This window comes from Hemicordylus capensis, chromosome 4 (assembly GCF_027244095.1).
Source record: "Hemicordylus capensis ecotype Gifberg chromosome 4, rHemCap1.1.pri, whole genome shotgun sequence".
In the NCBI taxonomy this organism is placed as follows: Eukaryota; Metazoa; Chordata; class Lepidosauria; order Squamata; family Cordylidae; genus Hemicordylus; species Hemicordylus capensis.
The window spans coordinates 77999330-78017209 of record NC_069660.1 but is presented as its reverse complement, the minus strand read 5'-3'; the positions used below and the strand labels follow the sequence as shown (position 1 = coordinate 78017209).

Genomic DNA, 17880 nt, shown 5'->3' with positions numbered 1-17880 from the left:
TCCTGTATGAGGGATAGATTAAGCTAAGTGTCCCATATGGATCTTGATGATAATTGGGGTATCATTTTCGGCTCCGCTAGCCCCATCCAGGTAATTTGCAGAACCCATAGCTGATCATCTTCTTTCACGTTTAGACACATCTTTTCCCACTAGGTGGCATTTCACAACCATGTATCCACATGGCTTTCAAGAATTAGCTGGGAAATAGGTGGTGTAGGCTGATGATGGAGGATGAAGAAGAAATTCATCGGCTTGTTACTCAACAGAACAGTTATTGCCTGTACTCAAATACTATAGTCATGTTTTGCTTGTGATTATTTTGCTGAACCACAAGTTAACGGCCTCAACATCTTGGACACGGCCACTTTCTTTACTTGCTATGTTCTTTCACTTGAAATGAACTTGCAGACATACGAAGCTGCCTTATACAGAGTCCGACTATTGGTCCATTTTGCTCTGTATTGTCTGCATTGGGATAGCTGGGAAGGATTGAACCTGGGACCCTCTGCATGCACAGCACGTGCTCCACCACTGAGCTATGGCCCCTTCCCTAATCACTGCAAGCCCAGAAACATTCTCCTGTGCCTTCTTTCCATTACTTCTCCAAATGAAACAGTTCACCCTGCTTACTTGGGCGCTTTCCAGACTAGCTGCTGGAACAGCAGCAAAATGCCTCCGTTCGGGCAAGTCACATTTGGATCGTAAACAGCAGGGGGAGCAGTCTCGCAGCAACTAATAACTCAAAAAAACAGCAACTTTTTCACACCAGATATACGAAGTCCTTGCTCTGTATCGTTGCAATTAAATTCGCAACAAGGCTCTGGAAATGTGAACTGCACCCTGCTGTCCCCGTAGGGACTGCGGTGTCACGATGCAGGAAGTGTGGAAACACACTTCCGAGATACATCCTGACCCCACTGTAGGGTCTAGTCTGGAAAGCGCCCAGATTGGTGATGCCCTTTCTTGACTCAAAGAGAAATGGATGGTGTGCTACTGAGATGGCCACTAGAGGGAGAAAGGGACCTAAAGTCAGGAATTATACCTCACATCCCACTTCTGTGTTAGTTAATGTTAGGTAGCTATGTTCTACCTAACTACCTCTAGCCCACAGAGCTTCTTGACATGCTTTTAAACCACTCTCTTCTGGAGCAGCTGTATTCCAATTGCAGGCAAAATAACCCTTACTTCTGCAGAAGTTTCCCAGCTCACTATGGTCTTCTGGTGGTAAAAATAGAATCATTCAGGTCTTATGAAGACGCAAAACTAGCACGATGGGCAGCAAAAATCAGTCCCAACTAAGTCCCACTGAGAGTACTGGAATGGAACTTAATCATAATTAACTTCAGCTGGATTGTACCAAACCAATTCCTCGATGGCACTAAACATTCGTCTAAATAGAAGACCAGGCTTTAAAGCCTTTCCAAACTGTTGTTTTTAGCAGCCATTAGCAGAGCCATTATATTTCCTCCAACTAGCACTCATTTGTTGTAGGCCACTGAGAGCTACTGAGGCTACTCACACATGCATGCAAAACGGGGCTAAGGGAACCCAGCCCAGTTTTTCCACACACACGTGAACTGCCGAGTTCGAGTCAATCCCGGCGGCACCACGGCAGCAAACCCGCCTATGAAGTCTCCCTTGAAAATGGGGTTAGGAGAGCGAGCACACTCCTAATCCCATTTCCTTGAACGTGTGTCAGCCATGGCTGCTTGCAGCTGCAGCTGGAGGACTCGGGGAGGGGAGGGAGAATCCCCACAATGCACTGCACACTCCCATGATGCATTATTGGAGCTCTGGGGGTGGGGGCGGGGGTGGGGGCATGTCCCGGCAGTCTGACTCTCAGAGCTACCAGCCAGTGTTCATCTGGGTGGGCGATCTGCCTGCTCAAGGAAGGCAGACTGCTTGTGTGCGGGGAGGTAAGCACTTTCAAGCTTCCTCCCCTCAAACTGGGTAGCCCTTTCTCACTGGTCATGAGTAAGGGCTCATTCTTTAAGAGGTAATGCTTCTGTTGCCAGGAAATAGCATTTTGAAGGTTTGGCGCTGAAACAGACAAATCTAAAAGGAAGATACTTCCACTATCCATATCCTCTCTCTTGGGTAGTGGGTGAAATCCAGAGGAGACGTTGGAGGAGGATTGTGGTAAGTCAGATATTAAGGATTGCATAAAGCCATTAAGGAGAACAGAACCATGAATTTGCAGTATCCCCTTGAATGGGAATCCTGTAACATAGGAAACTGCCTTTATAATGAGTCAGATCATTGGTCCATCTAGCTCAGTATTGTCTACACCAGGCTTTCCCAAGCTGTTGTGGAAGCCTGGTCTACACTGACTGGCAGTGGCTTCTCCAGGGTTTCAGATAGGAGTCTCTCTCAGCCCTATCTTGGAGATGCCAGGGAGGGAACTTGGGACCTTCTGCATATAAGCAGAAGGTCCAAAGAGTGTTCTTCCCAGAGTGGCCCCATCCCCTAAGAGGAATATCGTACAGTGCTCACATGTAGTCTCCCATTCAAATGCAAACCAGGATGGACTCTGCTTAGCAGAAGGGGACAATTCATGCCTGCTACCACAAGACCAGTTCTCCTCCTTTTCAGTGGCAATTGCTTCTTTTTGAGAGAATGCTAGCAAAAGATCTGACAAGCTTTAATGGCACAGTAATAGTGTTTCTGTCCCTCTTCTAAAAGTCGGGAAAGGCCCCAAGGGCATTTCTCACAGACAACACTACATACATATTTAAATTTCTCTTCTGTTAATTGTACCATGTGTAAACATTACTAAGGATTAGGGATGTGTACAAATTGATTTTTTTGATTCAATTTATACCTGAATCGGACCTGATTTGTTTTGAGCCTGATTCTACCCCCCTGAATCATCCCAGATTCGATTTGCACCCAAATGTTCTAAATCTGAATCGATTCAGGGCAAAAAATAGGTTCTGGTGGCAAAAAAGTGGGGTGGGTGGTAGTGCCCAATGGGTGGAAGCTACCACCCAAATTTAAAAGAAATAGGGCAAAGGGAGTTACAATTTTTTTTAAAAGTTGGCATGTCTTTGTGGCAGAAAAGGGGTTTCGGGGGCAGAAGAGTGGGTCAGGTGGTAGTGCCCCAATTGGTGCCTGCTACCACCCAGATTTTCAAATAAATTGAAGAACATAAGAACAGCCCTGCTGGATTAGGCCCAAGGCCCATCTAGTCCAGCATCCTGTTTCACACAGTGGCCCACCAGATGCCTTTGGGGAGCGCACAGGCAAGAGGTTTGTGCATGCCCTCTCTCCCACTGCTGCTCCCCTGCAACGGGTATTGAGAGGCACTGTGCCTCTGAGGCTGGAGATGACCCACAGCCATCAGACTAGTAGCCATTGTTAGACCTGTCCTCCATGAATCTGTCTTAAGTCTATGTGAAGTTGGTGCTTTTTGCCCCAATGTGCATCACTTTACACTTGCTTACATTGAACCACATTTGCCATAACCCTAAGATAACTCTCTGCAGAGTGAAGTCTCTACAATACAATAATGTGTAATAGGGGTTGGTAAAGGGGGTATAGAAGGACAACCAAAACAAAGTGAAAAAAGGTCAGATTTTATTTGTTTCATGGTTTTGACACAAGTAGGGGTTAAAACAGTCCCCCCAACACTGACAAGTGCTTTAAGTCATTGTAACAGGCATTTTGAGAAGGTCCACCCTCCAAGGAGATACCAGTCACTAGAACACCCTTGGAACAATTCACCTTTGTGCCATACCAGCAACATGTGATCTTAAGCAGCATAAAACTAGCATCCCTACTCAATGAAGATGTTCATTTAATCAAGATTACTTTCATTTTTCTTCCACTTTGTGGACCCATGCCGTGCTAGAATTCTCTTATTGTGCTATGTTGAGAGAGAGTGAGAGAGGGAGAGAACAATGCTGCCAAGCTTCTCTTTGGAAATATAAAAATCTAATGGAGACATTTCCTTCACACAGCAAGACCTTGCAATTGGACAGGAAATAATAGAACTAACTAGTAATGCAGACATGAGATCCATAATGGCTCTTGTTCACATACATCAAAAACCATTATTCGTCTTCTGTCAGCATTGCCTGTTAGTTCTGTTATTTTCTATAAACCACATCTGAATACATAGAATGTGAGAGTGAGAGTCAGAAAGAAAAGCAAATTTTCAACTCTATTTTGAATTCATAAAATAGGCAGGTGGGTGATGGGGGTAACCAGGTAGATTTCATTCAATGTATGGATGACTTCCAGTTTATAGTTATTCTATGGTGCAATTACAACTGGACATGTCAAATTACCAGACTCCAAGGATCTCTATCAGGAACGTGTACAAAGGAACAAAGATTCACAGGGTGGAGACAGATGCAATAATTAAAGAGCAGTCATAGTGGGTTCTTTACCTGCAGTGTGAACTCACCTTCACTGTCTGTATGAGGCAGGCAGGCTGACCAACTAACCAGCATGTCAAATGCTAGCGCAGACATCATCTTGTACCTCCTGGCATCCTTAAGACAGACTGTCCACTTTTTTTTAAAAAAAAGTAGCATATGTAGATTTATTCAGTCTTTCTCAACTTTTCTTTTCTAACAGGGAGACATTGTTAAAATAGTTTCAGTGCTTCTCTGGTGTGTGTGTGTGTGTGTGTGTGTGTGTGTGTGTGTGTGTGTGTGTGTGTGTGTGTGTTTCATGCAAATGTAAGGAACCAGTTTTTCAGAGCTCACCCCACAAGAGGAAAAAGGTACACTTATACTGAATGTAATGAGAATACATCATACCCCATTGCCTGCTTTAAAAAAAAGTGCCTTCAGCCCACAGAATGCATGGCAAATGCACCCTTCCACAGTTTTAAGACTCCAGCAGTGCTTCTTTCATTCCGTTATTGAAATAATTTGTTTCCCCTGTAATAGCATGGAAGAGAGAGGATTCAGATGTCTGGCTGAGGAGTAATTCCCTCAAAGCCAATTAGATGAAAAATAGATGGACTCTGAAAAACTGGCAGCTTCAGGAAAGGTTTGAATGAATAAAGAGTCACAGAATGAAGTCACCCTTAAGGCCATAGTGTCGGAGCTTCAGTTTCTTTGGCAGCAGACTGCAAGAACACTTCAGAGCAAGGTATCATTCCCCATCCCTGAAGTGCTGAAACTCACCTAGAAGCAGCTTGCAAGAGGATATTTGCAGCACTGCCCTTGCATCACTGGAGACGGGAGATGCAGAGTTTCTGAACCTGAGGTAGATGACCCACTCTGCATTTTTATCTGTAAATGGTAATAGAAACTCTCAGTCTCCCCTTTTCTCCTTTTCAAGACCACATCAGAGTATTCTTTACGGAGAATAACTGCATACAAAGTAACATATGAATGACCGTATTTCTATTTCACTCTGGGACTGAGAACCAGCGTGGCCCCAAAGAGAGAAAACTGGATCAGAATGTGGGAGATGCCTGCCATCAATTCACTGTGAGAGGTATGAACAAATGGAAGTGAGGTAAATTATTCGTAGTAGTAGTATAAATACACCACTTCAGGAAGCCATGTCACATACAGGTTTCCAGGCTTCCCAACACATGTACTGGTAGCAACACAGATCATTTATACATTTTTATGCTAGCTGTGCAATGCCCTGGTTTGCCTGGATCAAGTCACAATTCAGATGGCCAACTGCCTCTCCACTGTGCCATACACATCACTGCCATTGGACTGAGCTGCGCTTAGCTTGGAGTTGTGCTGTCAGGGATGAATGCATAGCTCTGTTTCGTAAACTTGAGGAGCTTAGAGTCTTTTAAACAATAAGATGAGAGAGTGCTGAAGAACTGCAGGTTCCATATCAAACTCTGTACACAGTAGAGTGCTAAACTACTTGTGTGTGACTGCCTCCACACCTCTTCCCCGCCCACATAGTTATTCAGTTCCCATTGCTGACTCTGTGTCTTCTACCATTAAAAAAAAAAGGCAGTTGTCCTTTGATGGTAGGGGACAGAGAGCTGGTACTGGGGATAGAGAAAGTGAGGGAAGGCCGATAGGCACGTCCTTTCAGTCAAACACATGACTGTTTTATGCACCTTTCCGCAATACTTTGTAGAGGGACGTACTACAATTGAAGGGGGGGGCATAAATTGCGTGGCAGTTTGCTCTTTGCTCTAGGCCCATGTTCACTTTTTGTCCCAGGGCCCACTCAAACGGAGCTACAACCTTGACTTTGTATTAACTTTGTATTAGAAAACAAGAGTGAAGAGGTTCTCAACTGCTGATACATTTAAGAGCATTGTTGTGCTAACTACATCTCTGGTCTTTTTGAGTGCTATGCCTCTCTGAATGCCCCAATTATCAATTCCTTGCCGGCAACAGAGCTCCAAAATAAAATGTGGTTTCTTTGCAAGCGGACTTCCTTTGTACTCACTAGAAAGGATTATTCAAACAAAGTAGAGAAGCTCCACATGCACATCACAGCACATGCATAGTCCTGGAAGGGGGAACACATATTTATGTATGCAAAGCAACACTAACTTTGAAGGTCCTCAGTTCATACCACTATAAAAAATTGCCTTGCTGGAGTAGATGCAAGATTATCCCAGCATTGTTTCCAATAGAGGTCAGGCAGATGCTTTTGGAAGCTCATAAGCAGGGCATGATGGTGAGGACTTTTTTCTGTTTTTTTCTACTTCTCAGAAGTACCTTGGCTATGGAGGTTTTATTTAGTTACTGTAGCTAAAAGCCATGAATCTTCAATGAATTTAATTCTTTTAAAAAGTTTTGTGAGCTAGTAATTTGGTCTTCCCATTCCAAAGTTGGAAGGCAGAGGCCCAGAAAGTATACAGAGGGGCAAACCCCACTGTAACTCACCTCTGATAAAACAACCTCTGCCTCCTACTGTACAAAAGTCACCAACATTTCTGGGCATCTGTCTTTAAAAGAAAGACTTTCAACAATTAAGCTGTGAGACTTGAATCAGTTGGGAAAACTTACCAACCCACCTATTCTTTCAACATTCTCAAGATTCTAATAGAGATCTCTGAATTATTCTAACAAGGAAACAGACTCCCTATGGAATGCAGAAAAATGGCTAGTCAGAAGTAATGCTATGCACTACAGTCATGTGGCTTGTTTTGTAGGCCAGCAGAAACTATGAATGACATGGGCGCAGGGTCCACAAGTGCACTCGCTGGTAGCAAGCATCTCTTCCCATTTGGCAAATTTATTTGAAGCAAACACAAAGCAAAAGATTAGAAGGGGCTTGTCTCTGAACTCATTCTGGGCTTCAAAAAGGCACTCGAGAAGTGAGACATTACTCCTTCTGAACATTTCTGAAGACTAATCAGAACAATAGGCACAAGCTCTCACCCTTGTCCTAAGATGAGAGAAAGGATCAGTGGTGACAACACCTTTTAGCTGGCTACCAGGACTAGTCAAAGTTTGTGGACCCCTAAACATGGGCATCATAACAGTAAGACAGAGTGGCAAGTTGGGAATAGTAAGCCAGGTTAAATTGATTATGAATTCTGGCTGTTGAATTAAGGCTTTGAGGAACAGGTAAAGAGAACACTTTACAAAATATCTAGGTTTTTATTGTTCCAAGGTGAAGAGCACTTGACCAAAAGGCCCAAGAAGATGACATCTTAGGAATCTGGCTATGTCACATTCTCAGAATATCAGATGTAGAGATCCTTTTTGTAAGACAAAGAGGTCATTCTCACAACTTTTCCTGCAGGGCTGGGGGAAGGCAGGAGCTTGCCTGCCTTCCCCACAGATGAGTGGAGGGGGTCTTCCACACGAGCTGTGCCACGGCAGAGTCTCGAGCTGGGATCGGGAGGATGATGTCCTCCTGCATCCCCAGTATTTCCTGAGTGAGCTGCAGCGCGGCTGCTCTGTGCTCTGCACAGCCACTCCCCCCACCCAGGCTCATTGCCCAAAATGGCATGGATCTGGGGGCAAGCCCAGCTACCGGGTGGCGATCACACATACACAATTTTATGCCAAGGTAGAACAAACCATTGGTTAGCTCTACCTCAGTTAAGAGCCAGGTAGAAAAGGCGGGATACCCTCGGCTGGAGCAGCCGGGGGCGAAGGGCTCCCAGTGCTCCAGCTGACCCAAGTTGCCTAGGGTAACTCAGGCAGATTGTGCCATGAGAAGAGCCTCATTATGTTGATAGTGGTTGTTACTGGCTTAATAAGGTCTGTAACTGTCAGCCCATTGCTACAGCACAGATAGGATGGAAATTATATATTTCTCTCTTTGTGCTGACTTAGCCAAGTACAGCAGCCGCCAGATTCAGCAGGCATCAAAAATGTGGAACAAGGTGATAATGAAAGTGCAGAATCCATTTCTCACCTCAGACTAAGCACTATAAATAAGATGCTGATCAGCAAGTTATTGGGATGGTGAGGAGGGCCAGTAAGGGCACCACAGAAACATAAGTAAGAGCCCATGGACAGGAAGAAAGCCATACTATCCAGGTACATCTTATAAGAAGAAGGGAGAAAACAGAGCAAGAAGGGTCAGCAAAATTTTGGCATGCAGAAAAAACATTCCAACAAGTTGGTTGGTTCTGCTTCTCTTTTTTCAACAGGAGACTCCTCACAAGTAAAATATAACTGAGAAGGCTTTGGGGTAGCTTACTAACAACTAGGAGGTACCACTTCAGCAGCATAGTGCTGTTCAAGCACCAAAACATGCAGTGATTTATAAAGGCAGGAAGTGGGCTCCTTTCTCTTTGGAAAGCAATCCAATCTATCCCTTCAACTGGGAAAAGTTATATAGCAAGGAGGGCTTGGGAAGTTTATCTAGACCTTTCACTTTTCTCCTTCAAAAGCTTTCATGAAGATTAATCTGGGTGCTGTGTCTGAATTAGTGTAAGTAACTTTGGAACAACACAGAGGTGTTAAGCAAGGATCAACGCTTCTGAAAAATGTCAATTTGGGTTAGAGCAAATAACTGAACATCAAATGGCTGTGTTCAAGAACAAAATGAGAGCCACTTAATACCGAGGCAGGTGCAGTTATCTTGATTCAGACATAAAACTAAACACTGATTACCAGTCTACAGGACCACAGAAGAAGAAGTTGCCTGAAAATCCACCTGTAGGGGTTCAAGTTTCCAAACCACAGCAATCTCCCAGCACTAAAAACTGTCAGATATCCTCAGCAAAGATCTATGATTTGTGAGCAATTTGATGGAAAGGAGGAACAGCATAGAGGAGCTGGAAAATATTAGCTGAGCCCAAACAAGTATCGCTTGAGGAAGCTGCTGGGAAATGGGATGGGAAATGCTCATTACAACTTGTCATATGAAGGGGGAGAACAGTTATGATAAATACCAGTTCAGATGAACTGTCTAAGTAATTACTTTGACCTAGAAACAGATTTTATGAGAATGAAAAGGAACGTAAAATGCAAAACGGAACTGATTTCTTATTCTTACAAGACTTGAAACATGGTTTGGATATTACATAGCTTTCATCACCATACGTCTCACCATGTTCCAGCTGAGGAGACTAGCAATAAGGTAGCTTCTACAGCTGCTCCTTAACTAGGGAAAGGCCTTTATGCATCAAAACTTAGTGTACTTCAGATGAAAGCAAAAGTATATCCTGCAGCTAAGATATGAGGTATCTTAGCTATATGTGGTATAGCTAAGGTATATGGTCATACTGTTACTGAAATCCTAACTAAACACACAATGTGCGTGGCACTAATTTGCAAGAGTTTTAAGAATACCGTTCATCCTTGCTTACATTTGCAACAAAAATTTATGAGAAATGAGACCATTTCATTTGGAGCTAAACTTGGCCTTCCTTAGTAGGATTAAAAATCATCACCACCACTAGGGATGTGCAAACCGGTTTGATATCAAACCGATATAGTTTGAAGGCTCAATGTCAAGCTGAACACGATTCAACATTGAATTGAACTCCCCTGACCTGTTGGGGGTGTGTGTGTGTGGTTTGAAGTTTTTTAATTTTTAATGTTTTTTTAAAACTTACTCTCCAAGGCTGCTGGGGGGGGTTCCCCCAGAGGTTCCCCCATCCTCCGCTGTCATTATGCCTTAAATATCCCAGTTTGGGCAGTCTTCGGCCCTTTCCTTCATTGCAGTGACCATTTTGGAGGCCACCATGCATGCACAATTGGCCCTGTGTGGCTGGGTCATGACCCAGGCCATGCAGAAGCCCATTGCGCATACGCAGCAGCCTCCAAAATGGCCAACACGACAGGCGAAAGGCCTGGAAAGGGTCGAAGACTGTTCAAACCAGGCAATTTTATTTAAGGCATAACTGAGGCTGGCGGGGGGAGGGAGAACCTCTAGGGATCCCCTCCATGGCCTCGGAGAAGTGCCCCTGGAGGAGATAAGTTTAATTTTTTTTTAAAAAAAAATCGCAAGCCCCCCTCAAGCCAAACCAAACTGGGTGTCTGTGTGTGTTTTGAGGGAGGCAAAACTGAACTGGCCCAGTTCAGACTCAAACCGAAACCAGCGAGTTTTGTGCACACCCCTAACCACCACATTCAGAAAAATTATACTTAGAAGCCCTTGAAAACTTTCTATCCAGACTAGACAGAGATAAAGCCACATCAATTTGTACCCAACAGGATGATAAGATCCACATTCCTTCAAAACAAAAGGCTCAAATACACAAACAGAAAATTTAGTGCTTGTACCAAATTCTAATTCCAACTGACATCAATGTAGTAATGTTGCAATGTGAGCTATGCGACCTTTCTTTTGCTAACCGCTTAAGATGTAATCAATGGCAGATGTTAACTTCTGCCTAGTTCATTATGGATGAGTTTAAGGCCTTTGCATCATTCATATGGCTTATGCTATTTATAAACATAAGAGCAGCAAAAATGAGAGTGGTTATCTTGGATCAAATATGTCAATTTGGCTAAAGAAAGAAGCATCTTTACTTCTATGATTTGGTATAGAAGAACAATACAGCTGGCCAGGCAGCAAAAAAAAAAAAAAAAAAGCTATATGAGCATTCTGTCACACAAGCAGTTTGTGCTCAGTGCAGCTTGAGTGCAATTTTATCCATTCATCTCACAGAATTCTGAATAGCAATCTGAGCAAGTGAAAAATGTTCAATCACTTTTACTATGAGGACACATGTACCACCCTTTGCGAGGGTCAGAACTGCCTGTACTAATTGGACTCATGTCTCCTTTAAAGTAAATAGTCAGCACAGGACTATCACACTGATTTCAAAAGCAGAATATCTGCTTTCAGTCACTGGTTTCTAACTCAAGGACTGTTTGGGATATCTCCATGTTATTAGGGCAAATTGAACCATCCTGTACCCTGCAGTCTGGTTTGAATATATTATCAGTAAGGTTTCAGAAATTCTTCTCTATTTGTTATAATCATACACAACAGTGGAGAGAAAGGGAGAATTATCTTAATCATAGCAAGAGCAGGAAGAAAAGACACTGCATTTTAACAGAGACGAAAATTGGCAGGAAAGATGTTAAGAATCTGTTGACTGAAAATTAGGAATAAGAATAAAAACTAAAATGGTTTTAAAACATCTGACATCTATATTTCAGATGGACAAAAGTATTGTCCACTTGACATATAGAAAGCAAAATGCCCAACATTATAATGGAGCTATAGGAGAGTATGCTGTGGATGTGTTCATGTTCCATCACAGATCAGTAAACTTACCACTGACCCAAACCCGGAGAAAATTAGTTGTACTTAAGTCCCACTGAAATCAGCAGGATAAGTTAGTTGCGGCTATCAGAACTTCCTCTGGATTGGAGCCAAAATATATTTCAGTGCTGTTCTGATATTTAATGGAGATTGATATAACTCTCCGGTACTATATCTACAGTGAAAGCCCACTGCTTTAAACCTAAAAGCAACCTTAGGAACCATTTGTAGGACTCGGAGTGAATAATCTACTTAATACAAAACATGGCACAGAGTGAGGATAGGGATTCCAGAATAAGCCAAGTTCTTAAGACCAAGTTGTAAAACTTCTTTTCTTAAAATATTTTTAATATGGTGGGAAAATACACAATTGCATTACTAATAGGGCTAATAATAATAATTTTCTGAAAGGAAATGTTATTTATCCTGATTTCTTTTACTACCGATTACTTTTACTGTAATATCTCAGGAGAAGCATACAAAAAGATCTCTAAAAGAACTAAACACTTGATCCAAGCCCATCCCTGAATACATTTGCCCTGATTCAGCAACACAGAGCCATAAAACGAAATCAGCTCCAGTGCTTAAGCATCCCCATGCCCCCACACAACAGGGGAAAGCATCTGACTTAATCAGGTGCCCTTTCTACTGCCCAACAGTAGGTTATCAGAACTGTCTAAAGTGATAGAATTTATCATCATTTTGGCCAGGAGGCTGAGTTGGGAAGAGATGCTCACACACTGAAGCTGGCACGCACACTTCTGCTGTGCTCAAGCATCACTGTGTCAGGGTCCTTGCCAGCAAGCAATCATTTAAGAACAACAACAATGTGATTTGGACTACTCAGCTCCCTGAGAAACCAGTTTGTGCTACAGAAACCCATCTGAAATACAAGACAGACAGAAAGAGATCCAAGAAGTCTGGCATTCAAGCCCATAAAATTGTTTTCCACTTGGTGCTAGTGTGATGCCTTGAGTTGGTAGCACTTGGGTCTGGTTTTTTGTTTCATTTTAAGACAGTCAATGGACACCCATGTGGTGCTACTACAGTACAACCAAATACAATGCCAAAATTATACAGCTGACAGCTCCTATATGCTAACTTGCTTAATAGAACCCTCGCCACTGCCTAAAGAGTTGATACAAACTGAAATGAGTTCTGTTTGAGCCATCTCAGTAAAAATCTTCTATGAACAAAAGCCGTTGTGTTTGTTTTTTTTAAACCATTTGTTCCACTTTGCGTGGTCCCATACTGTCCCTCTGCTCATCTTCCACTGCTGAACTTGCTTGCAGCAGTGGCAATGATGCTATAGTTGCTCATGAAGCTGCTGGATAGGCTTTTTGCTTCCACAATAATGCCTACTGTAACAAGCTTTACAATAAACACTGTTGAATTCCGAGTTCTTCAGAAACCTGTTTGAGTGCAGGCCCAATTCAGAAAGATTGTCTTTCTGCTGTGCAGTCATACATGGCCCTCTGATTCCTCGTCTTCAGTGAATGTCTTCTTATGCCCCATTTCAGAAGATGACTTTTCTTCCTTCTCTCCTGTGGTTTTACTGGCCTCCTCCTGTAACCAATAGCAAAGATGTGACATGATATTAGTGGAGAAGCACGAGCAGAAGCACAAATTCAAAGTTTCTAAAATTCTTTAGCCCAAAAAGGAGAATGCAAAATAAATTACTTCCCAGCAATATTTTAAAAATCCAGTTCCTTGGATGCTGGATGCAAAGCTGGGCATATGAAACTCAATATGGGAAATGAAAGTTACCTGTAACTATAATGCACTCAATATCAGAACTTTCTGTATGAATGTAGAAAGGGACAGGAAGGACAGACTTCCCTCTTTGGCAGCTTCTCTTTGAATATGTACAAGGAACTGTGAGATGACAGAAGGAGCAAGTGCACCCACACTGATCATTGTTTTGCAGAACGTTTATCTGGAGCGGTCTCTCATTAACATAAGTAAACCGAAATGCCTCCAAAAACAACCACCTCTGCTTCCATAGCTAAGAAAGAAACAAGGTAGTTGCACTAGTTTTATTAGTGTTCTTAGCTAATAGCTGCAAGGGGGAACACCACATAAACCATTTCCTAAAATAAAAAATGAAAGTTTCTGGGTCTTGCAGTACTAAATGCTTCCAGATATTGGTTGTAATGCAGAGCTCCATACATACACAAATCTCCCACGGCTATAAGCACACAGGGTATTTTCTCCTGCTGCTGTCAACAGTGAGAAAGCCCCATCTCTATGCCTGGTCCGGAGTTACAGTTAAAGTGCTCTTAAGCACCACTGAAACAAGCACTTAACTATGTGCCCAAGCTTCATTGATTGTAATGTGACCTGAACATGCTTAACATCCCTTTGATTGTGCCATTTTGGGCATCGAACTTGATCAAATATCTGAATGTTCCATTAAAAACCACCACCACCTTTCTGTGGTAGGATACCAAAACCTGTATTCTACAGACTGAGTTGCCTCCTCTCCATGCTGCTCAGAAAGCACCAGCCAAGCCAAGTGCCTTCCCAAGAGAAGCCTGGGAATCTAGCACCCAAGGAAAGCTCAGCCAACTACCTCTACATAGAGAACCCCTGCTACTACTGCAGCCAGCCCTTAAAGATGCACTGGCTCTGTCAGACACAACCAGCCTGCCAGAATGGAGGGTAGAATGCAGCTCTTTAACATAACAGAATGAGATATTTATTTTATTATTTATTTATTTGATTTCTATCCCGGTGCCCAGCTGATTGGCTGGGCGGCAGACGCGCCTGATTGGCTGAGGCACACCCAGGAGGCTAGAGGCAGTGGCAGGCCAGCCGCAAAAGCGGCACTCAGCCCAGCAGGCAGCAGTCTGGGCCCGGCCGCAGAGGCGGCCGGAGACTGGGGCAGAAGGTGGGGCGGGGGGGAGAGGTAACCGCCGACCCCAAAGAGCACACAGATGCTCTGTGCGGGGTTGGCTAGTCCAGGGATTCTCAACGTTGGGTCCCCAGATGTTCTTGGACTTCAACTCCCACAATCCCCAACCAAAGGCCACTGGGGCCGGGGATTATGGGAGTTGAAGTCCAATAACATCTGGGGACCCAACGTTGAGAATCCCTGGGCTAGTCTATCTATATGTGAGGCGCACCCAGGAGAATTGGTTGCCATGGCAGCGGCAGGCCTGGCAGCAGAGGCCAGAGGCCGTGGCGGGCCCAGCCCAGCCATGGAGGCAAGGCCTGGGGGGGTGGGGGCAGGAGTGGCGGTGGGGAGGAGAGGTGGCTGGGCCTGGAAGTGGAGACTGGGGCAGAAGGTGGGAGGGGGGGAGTGGTAACTGCCGGCCCCAAAGAGCGCACAGATGCTCTGTGCGGGGTCAGATAGTAATAAATAAATAAGGATGGCTCCCTGTCCCCAAAGGGCTCACAATCTAAAAAGAAACATAAGATAGACACCAGCAACAGTCACTGGGGGTACTGTGCTGGGGTGGATAGAGCCAGTTACTCTCCCTCTGCTAAATAAAAGAGAATCACCACGTTAAAAGGTGCCTCTTTGCCAAGTTAGCAGAAGTTAGGGATGCATGCTGTCAATAAGAGTGGAGTTGGGAGACATGGCAGACAGTGTTCTCCTCCCCACAAAAAAGCCAAAACCCACAGACTTCCACTGTAAAACAAAGCAATATGTGAAGAGGACAGAAAAGTCTGGCAGTCTAAGCCTGCCTCACTACACCAATGGAAGCTCAAGAGAGACAGAGTCTCAAGGAGAACCCATGAGTGAAGTGACTTAAGGATCACACCAGACACCTTTACAGCTTCATTGTTGATCCAAAATTCTCTCTCCTATTGCTGTTCATGTTAAAGCAGAGGCTTGGCAGATAAGGCCTGAAACAGCTGCCTCAAAATAACAAAATGATAAAGGAAGTTATCCCACAATTTCTTCCACCAAGGGGCCCTAGTCACTGCTGTGCTGCATGTCAGGAGAAAGATAGCAACTTAGCTTTCACCTTGACATGCTAGTTTCTATGTGCACTGAATGTTTTTGTATGAAAGAATGACAAGCTGCTTACCTGTAACTTTGGTTCTTCTAGTGGTCATCTGTGCTCTTATACATTTGGGCTTTGCACCTGCACAGATACCACTCTGGGAACATTCCAAGCTCCTATCTTCTCTGTAGTTTTGGCGGGAGCTCTGCCCCCTTCCCTCATGAGCATGTATCACCCTTTCCCTCCTCACTGCCTGAGTCCGCCATACTAGATAACTACTGAGGGGAAGTTGGGAGGGTGTGCAAGAGCACAGATGACCACTAGAACCACAAAAATTATAGGTAAGCAACCTGTTCTTCAACATGGTATCTGTGCATTATCCATTTGTGCGCATCATAAGCTATAATGGCTTGGACATCCAGAGCATAATGCTGGATGAATAGTGTGGAGAGGATCATGTCGCAGCCTGGCAGATTATGTCCATTGGCACTGACCTGTCAAATGCCACGGACATGGCTATGGCCCTCGTTGAACATGCCTTGATGCCCATGGGCAACGGCTTCTTCGCAAGCTGGTAGCATAGCTGGATGGTGCTGACAACCCATTGAGACAAAGTTTGAGCGGAAACCTGGGTGCCTTTCCACTGGCCTTCATAGGACACAAGCAAGGAGGTAAAGGTCTGCCATAGAGCTGTGAAGTGTACATAGAATGTTAGAGCCCTCTTGACATAGAGGATGTGCAAACAATGCTGAGCTGAGTCTTTGGGGTCTGGGAAGGCCAGGAACATGAGTGACAGAGCGATGAAAGGCAGACACCACTTTTTGGAGGAAGGCAATGTCCAGGTAAGAGAGCACTTTTTCTTAATGGAATATGAGGTGGGGGCGGGGGGTCCACTCTCAATGCCCGAAGCTCACTAACCCGATAAACCAAAGCAATGGCGATGAGGAAAGGGACCTTCCAGAAGATGAGGCAATGGTCTGTAGTTGCTAAAGGTTCAAAGGGAAGTGCCATCAGTCAGGAGATCACAAGTGAGTGGTGCCATGCCAATGCCATGATAGGGTTACCCAGGTAAAGGTGCATGAGGCTTTTCATGAACTGTTTTACTGTTGGGTGCCGAAACCAGTAAGGTGTGTGTTTAGGGGTGTGAGCCACTATGAGCTAAGTGAACTCACGGGGAGGGATGTCTTCAACCCCGACTCTTTGAAGTGTAATAAGTAAGAGCAAATGTCCTTGGAGGTTAGGGTGGGGACATTGAGATTGTTAGAGTTCAGGGATGTTAGGAAACATTTCCATTTCTGACTGTAGGATTTCCACATTGTCTAGTTTTGGGCAGCCATTATGAGGACTGCTTGGAGTCTCTGAGGGAATGAGGTCATATCTGCCAGGCTGTGAGTAGTAGTTTGTGAAGGTTCAGATGGAGGATTTGTCCTGTGGCCTGCAAGAGGAGAGATGTGTGTAGTGGGAGAAGTAGGTAGCTGCTGGATGACATTTGCAGAAGTCGGGGAAACCAGGGTCTGTATGGCCACCAGGGTGTCATGAGGATGCAGTCTGATTCCTTTCATTGAATTTTGAGGAGGATTTTGGGGAGCAGCAGTATCTGTGGAAAAAGATAAACAAAATGTCTCCTCCAACTAACTGAGAACTCATCCCCTAATGAGTTCTGTCTGAATCCCTGGAGCAGAAAATGGTGGCATTATTGGTTCTCAGGGGATGTGAAAAGGTCAATCGGCTGCTCCATCTTGAAGAGGAATTTCAGTGTCAATTTGTCTAGTTGCCATTCATAAGTGTTGATTCCTGACTTGCTTAGGGCATCTGCTTTGATATGAATCGTAATTGGGGTGATACAGTGAGTGATGCACCAGTACCAGATGGTCATGGCTAGGCGTGGAAGCGACTTGGAACTGGTGCCCCTGCCTATTTATATAGGCTTTTGCCATGATATTGTCTGTCTCAATAGTCACTGTAGAGCCATGAAAGATAAGGAGGAAACCCCTTAGGGCTTTGAAGATAGCCAACAGCTCTAGACAATTTATGTGGTAATGCAATTCTACTGGGCTCCAGTGGCCATTTAGATGGAGGTTGAGGGTGTGTGCACCCCATGTTCTGAAGCATCCATCGTCAAGACTTATTTGGGAGTCAGGGGATGGAATGGGTTTCCTACCGCAAGATGGTGTGTGTTTGTCCACAACACAGAATGGTGTACCATCTCTGCTAGGCACAGGGGGGTGAAGGGAGGGCACAACTGGGGCCATGCATTTGGTAAAGACCCTGGGTGCAGAGGCCAGGCCCAAAGGGAAGC

At 44.3% G+C, this 17880-nt stretch overlaps 1 protein-coding gene across 2 annotated transcripts in view; it reads right to left on the bottom strand.

The window, feature by feature from the left end:
• Positions 1–3559: 3559 nt before the first annotated feature.
• Positions 3560–17880, bottom strand: part of FKBP5 (FKBP prolyl isomerase 5) — a 94652-nt gene continuing 80331 nt past the window's right edge. For both annotated transcript variants that reach the window (XM_053247500.1, XM_053247502.1), the window contains one exon: positions 3560–13194. In XM_053247500.1, the coding sequence (XP_053103475.1) occupies positions 13090–13194 (105 nt within the window). In that variant the 3' untranslated portion in view covers positions 3560–13089. The remainder of the gene's footprint in view (positions 13195–17880) is intronic.